This window comes from Triticum dicoccoides, chromosome 1A (genome assembly GCF_002162155.2).
Source record: "Triticum dicoccoides isolate Atlit2015 ecotype Zavitan chromosome 1A, WEW_v2.0, whole genome shotgun sequence".
In the NCBI taxonomy this organism is placed as follows: domain Eukaryota; kingdom Viridiplantae; phylum Streptophyta; class Magnoliopsida; order Poales; family Poaceae; genus Triticum; species Triticum dicoccoides.
The window spans coordinates 531,251,662-531,258,245 of NC_041380.1; the positions used below are offsets into that span (position 1 = coordinate 531,251,662).

General features: G+C 44.9%; 1 protein-coding gene across 1 annotated transcript; it reads right to left on the minus strand.

The window, feature by feature from the left end:
• Positions 1-1,880: 1,880 nt before the first annotated feature.
• Positions 1,881-2,881, minus strand: LOC119319195 (agglutinin isolectin 3-like). Its single transcript, XM_037593713.1, has one exon. It carries the CDS (start codon positions 2,836-2,838, stop codon positions 2,203-2,205), a length of 636 nt encoding a protein of 211 aa, XP_037449610.1. The 5' UTR covers positions 2,839-2,881; the 3' UTR covers positions 1,881-2,202.
• Positions 2,882-6,584: the final 3,703 nt, after the last annotated feature.

The window sequence follows — 6,584 nt, forward strand, 5'->3', positions numbered from 1 at the left end:
GCTGGAACAATTTTAACAACACCGGCGACAAAAGGAAAGGAGATGGTGTAGGTAGCGGTTATTAGCGTGGAAGTTTCATCCACAAAACAAATCATTTTGCGAGGTATATTGAGGGTGAGCACTTTATCGCAAGTTTGCGAGTCCTTTTTTTGAACTCCCTTTTCTTGGGGGTTTTAAGTACCTTTTCGGAATTTGCTAGAGTGATCTAACTCTCAATAGTAACAATAGTATTTTCTGAGAGTTGAGGGCAGATTCCCAGGCATCGGCTAATAGGACTACAATTAGGAACTAGAGGTGCCCTTAATTTGACAACTAACAGACGAAATGTTCAGTGTGATGGTGACAATTTGTCCTAACACATGCGAGAGAAGAACACTGAAAGGATACGAACAGAGAAACTGATATTGACAAGGAAGGACACTAATTGGTAGCCTTCTAGAAGAGGATGGCTCTAACACTCGAAGTGACTGTGGGGTACGCTGGCTTTGCCATGATGCCATTACCGATCATGCACTCAGTTCTTCGTCAACTAGCTAAAAATGTGAGGGTTTTTACGGTACCCTATACTGCTACTGGGAAGCGAGCAGTATATGTGTGATCCCATTGTGATTTTTAAGGATAGTACTACATACATCTCTGATTCATCAGAAAACTTACGTTGAAAACTATTCTTGTTCATAAAGGGAATTGCTCTGGTGAGCCATCGTGCACGCCGATGACAACGGCGGTGATGACCAGGACACAAGCAGGTCGAGCAATATGCCTGGGTGAGCATTCTAGCACACGATGTGGTTGTCGATCTCACAGCAAAGGTAGATGAGCAGCTCCACGTTCCGCGAGATGCGGCCGAAGTAGAGCACTAGTAAAATGAAAAAAGACGACCATGAGCCTAGCGAGGACAGGGTTAGCACGAACTAGCACGAGGTTCCACCACGAGCAATGATACACTTACAGGCAGTTTTTAACAGACTTAAGCTTACGGAAAGGGGTGTTATTAAAAGATTGGAGGGAATGGAGCCCCACCCCAGGATTTGAGGGGAGTGGGATGAATTAGTCGTTGCCACCTCGGTTCCACCACGCTCAGGCACTCACCTAGCCGCAGCTCTTCGGGCGTATCCTGACCTCGTCGTCAACAGCGGCGAGCTCGTCCGCGACACAGGGTGGTTTGCCATGTGCTGCCGCCATGCATGAGGCACAGTAAGCGTGATGCTATGGGTGATGATGGGGTGCATGGCGACGGGCCATAACGTCATAACCGTAGAAGCATCTGTCCACGATCATGGTGGCGCAGCGGGCCGGCGGGCGTGCGGTCGAAGAGGAGACGAGCGGCCGGGGGCATCTGTCGGAGGTGCAGAGAGTCACCGATTTAACAAGGAGAACGGTTGGGTCAGGTTGATCAATCTCGCCGGGTGAAGACTGTGATCTCCCCATAATAAACTGCAAGCACATATACCGGTGGACGAGAGACACGCAGTACTAGCAATACTGCTGATCCGGTTTCACCAGTACAGATATCTAACTATCCTTGGATCTTTGCCATTGGACGGCCTGTATTCAATACAGGGTACCATAAAAGAGCTCAAAAATGTATTCTAGTTTTCTTTGCAGTGTGTTCATCTCGGAAAACCGCCACACTTGGGTGCATTTTCACCGCCGGTTTTCATGAAACCGGTTGTGATTGTGGAGGGGTCAAAAGTCCATTTTTTTAGTAGTGAAAGAATTAAATATTGCGAAAGTACTTTCCTACAGAAATTCATATGCAAGTATACAGCCTAAACATAAAAAATGTAAATATTTGTAGAGATATACTATACTAGTCTAAATTTCAAATTTTAACCTTATTCTTCCTGCAAAAGCGAGGGGAGTAATAATGTGAGACTCATGGTAATGTATTGCAACGAAATCACGAAGTACTTCAACATTACAACCGGGATGCATGCATCCTGACAACCGAAGGTAATAAGAAAAATTAAATTTGTGGCAACGATAGCACACCCTACATTGCCACACAGTACTTCTCACTGTAATATCTCCATGCATGTACTGCAGCAATATTTTGTTACTGCTGCAGTAACCTGCATGTCATATTGCAAGCTAGAGAATTATTAAGGACTAGTACTACTAAAAGTAACCGAAGGGAAACCGTAGGTGGCAATGAGACTACCACGGATTATTTGTCGTTGCAATACTGCCATGGCGAGATCATTCTTTGAGAAGCGTGGAGGTGGAGTTGGCGGCGATGGCCTCGGCGAATACAGCGCCACAGCCGCCGCTCTGGCAGCCTGCACCGCAGTAGGCCGGGCCAATACCGCAGGATCCCCACTGGCTACAACAATAGTTGTTTGTGCAAGCCCTGCCACCGGCGTTCTTGCCACACGGCTTGTCGGTGCTGCAAGCGCCGTTCTGGCAGCCGACGCCGCAGAACTCGGAGCCGAGGCCGCAGTAACCCCACTGGCTGCAGCAGAGGTTGTTCGAGCATAGCTTGCCGCCGGCCTGGCTGCCGCACTTGATGTCGGCGCGGCAGGGGCCGCCCTGGCAGCCGGCGCCGCAGTACTCGGAGCCGAACCCGCAGTGCCCGTACTGGCTGCAGCAGTGGTTGTTGGGGCACACCGCGCCGCCGGCCTGGCTGCCGCAGCGCTTGCTGGTGTAGCAGGCGCCGTTCTGGCAGCCGTTGCCGCAGTAGTCGCCGCCCATGCCGCAGTAGCCGTACTGGCTGCAGCAGAGGTTGTTGGGGCACTCCATGCCGCTGCCCTGCTCGCCGCACCTCTGGGCGTGCGTGGTCACCGCGAAGGCGAGGACGACAGCCACGCCGAGAGCGAGGGCCCTGGTGCTCATCATCTTCTTCCTTTTTACTTCCTCTCTTGTCGATCTAGGGCTGGTTGTGTGCTTGTGTCTGTGGAGTAAACAGGTGATGATCCCCGCTTTATATAGGCGCTCTGAACTTCTGGTTACAGTCCAATTCGATGTGGCAGCTCTTGCCATGCAATTGCACGCATACACGTGTTTCACTCATTGTCAACGATCTTAACCTGATCGTCGTCTGACCGAGGAGATTGTTAATGGATGCGATGTGATACGATGCCGGATCCGTTCTTGATAGACGTGGCACTGCACTGTACGTAAGATTCGTAATGTTTATATGCTGTTTATGCTTGCATGGGACATGCATGGAGAGCGCGCTATTAGACTAGTACTAACTTAGAGCATCTCCAACAGCCGCCCAATGCGCGGCGCCCAAAAAAACGGGTTTACAGCGCGTAAGTAGGTTTTTTAGGGCGCTAGAAGACGTTTGCTCCAACAAACGCTGCAAAATATGTTGTGCGCGCGAGTCCAACGGTCCCAATCAAGCGGTCTCATCTGCAGCAGTCCAGAGTTTGCAGCGCGCGCGACCGGACGCACTAACTATGCTGCGCGCGCTGCATTAGTTATAGCGCGCGCGTTTTTTGTGCGGCTGCTGGAGACTTCAAACCGGATCCGCGCGCGCTAAAATAGGTTTTTATACCGCGCGACGCTCATATAGCGTTTCTATTGGAGATGCTCTTAGGACTAATACGTACGCATACACATGTGATTACACCTCGTCGTCCCCATCCACAGAAGCACCCCAACGGACACGTCGCGTGCATAGCATCTGATCGATGCGAACGTTGTGCTCTGCGTCCATGATATTGATCATCTTATCTTCTTTTTCTTCTCATGAGAGCAAGTACTATGATGCGAGATGTTAGATGTAGTTTTGAGAGTCGTGTGGGCGTGACATGCATGGAGAGGAGAGCAATGCATGCACGTGACCAGTTAATGGAAAAAATGGCAGTGGCATCTCGCACCGGATATCCTTTGTTAGGAAAAATGGTCGGTTGTTAGGAATATTGCGATGGTAAGGCAGGCCTGATCCACATCTTGGTTCAGTCGATCGAACCATCGAAGTAGTAGTTGGCTACAATTTTTTTCTCGGGAGAGTAATTGGCTAGAGTACAATTGAATATAAGCTCGAGTTTTTTTTTAATATAATACAGACGCAGATGCCCATAAACACACAGATACTCCCTACATCTATGATCACCTTCAAGAGACTGAGCGAGCACATCATCTTGAGATTGACGAAGTCATTACAGACACCTTCGTAGTTGGCGAGAACGTCTCCTCCTACTAAGAGCACATTGTCGAAAGGCCTGAAATAAATCCAAAAAAATACTTAAATTCTGGTGGGCTGGGGATACCACTGTCCTTCTAATCATTCAACCACATGTTGGTTCACCAATATAAGCTCGAGTTAAGACCTCCGGTAGTGTGAGTATCATAGCAAGTACTCTCAAATTAATGGGTTCAAAATATTCATCTCTTTGGTTTACTCTACAGATCTCAAATATTTTCAATGCTTACTACTCCTTCCATCCCAAAATAAATGTCGTTGATTTAGTGCAAAGTTAGTAGAAGTTTGTACCAAATCAGCGACACTTATTTTGGGACGGAGGGAGCATATTATTACTATGCCCAAGACTTTGTTTTGCCGGGATTGCTTTTAACATGGATTTGCTTGGATTACCCGCTCATTTGTGTGTCCAGATGTATTATGTGTTGTCATATTGGTAACTAAAAAATACATTTGAGGCGAAACAAACAGTAGGTCTTGGCATACTGCATATTTTCCCTGCATTTTTAGTTAAATGTTAAATATAGAGGGTAAAAAGAGCTAACAAACTCTATTGTCTAGTTGACTAGGTGCAGAGTTGTACAAATAAGCACACATGTTAGATAAAGGTCTTGGCCCAATCAGAGAATTGTGAGTATGCTTTCCTTTCCTATCATTTTCAGCCATGTATTGTTAACTATTATTGGATATATTATCTCTAGCTTGGATTTTATGTGCCAATCAATATACATATAACATTGTAGCCAAAGATGCATCTCAAAGAAACATGGTAAATTTTGATAAAATAAACTTCCAATTTAAGTGTATCTTTAGGCTTTAGTCCAAAGTACTTATATTTAATGGCAAATTTATTTCATATAGTAACTTCTTTTATCACCGTTTGTGCTGCCATGCAAAATTATAGGCTTTGGTGATTATCTGTGCATTATATCCTGCCTCCTTGTCCAAAAGTATCCATTCTTCCATCAATATTTTTGATGAGAATTACTTTTCTTAATGTACTTTGCACCTGTGTTGCGCCTTCCCGCTTTGTCATTGTCAAACTAACTAAATTTTTGTGGTCCTACATCCTATGGCACCAAAGCATTTTGCCTAGTTTGGCTACTTAAATCTTGTGTATGTGTGGTCATGCTTTGTTCTATTCTTCAAGAATCGAAATTCAAATGGCTCTCCAATTTACTATCTCTTAATCAAGTGTTCCACCTCTCTAAATACTACCATCCTCAGATTGTTGCATCTCTTGACAATCATCAGTACATGTGTAGCAGATCTTATTTGAAGCCTGATCCTTTGCTACTCAACATGTGTCATGACTCACCACATGATCGGAAGGACAACTTGAGCATGGATGTATATTTGACGAATAAAAACTGAATTGCTATTTGAAAAACATTATGAATTTCATGTCTTCTTGGAATTCTTTTTAAAACCAACTAATTATTTTAGCTATTTGCGAAATAGAACTGTAGTACTCATCCGCCTAGTACATTGATCAAATTGTTCATTTCAAAAGTTAAATCCAATATTTAATTTAGGGAATCCAATTAAACTGATTTAATTGATCAAATGTTTAGGCTGGTCAAAACCATAGTAAAGGAGGTTTTTTTCATATTTATTGTTTAAAAACCGCCATGTGCCAGTCTTGGTAGCCCCATTATGTCAGATATGGCACACTTCTATAGTTTACAGAAGGAGACATGTGTTTACAAACCTCGTGATGCGATTTAGGGACTTAGAAGAACATTTTCTTAGTTCAATCACTAGATTGAACCATACTTAGAAGCCTTGTTTTGAGGAATCATGTGTGTGTGTGTTGGGCGGGGAGGTCCCCAACTAAAAATATTACTCAAGTTGGCCAAGGCCAATTTGTTACATCATCAGAAGTAGGCAAGAAGAAAGGTATAACCTCCAAGAATTGGTGGTGTCCTTGTGTTCTAGTTTCCTAAACCTATGAAACCAAAGGGTGAAGTCATTTAACATGTTTTGTAATGTGGTAGAGCTATCTTGATCAATGTCACTGAATACAAGCATATTCCCAAATCTTTCGATGGGCGTTGAGAATAGCGGTGTTCCAGACTTGGTGGAGCAGAGGTATTGGCGGCTGGAATTCCCAAATACCATTGATATCTTGGACATTTAGGTCAATTCCCAAGTGTTACCATATCCTGACAGTAAAGGAACAATAGAGAAACATGTGCTCTGTTGACTCAGTTTGATGTTGACATCTTAGGAAAGAACTTGACACGACAATATGCTTGTGGTGGAGGTTGAGCTTGTTGTTGAGGCACTTGCAGAATAAGAGCTACACAAATACCTTCACTTTATTGAGCACATACCCAAGACTCCCGGATGAAGTCGACATTTTGATCTATGAACCCCTCGTGCATGAAAAGGCCATAGGTGTGCTTGGTGGAGAAGGGAGCGCCTTTGT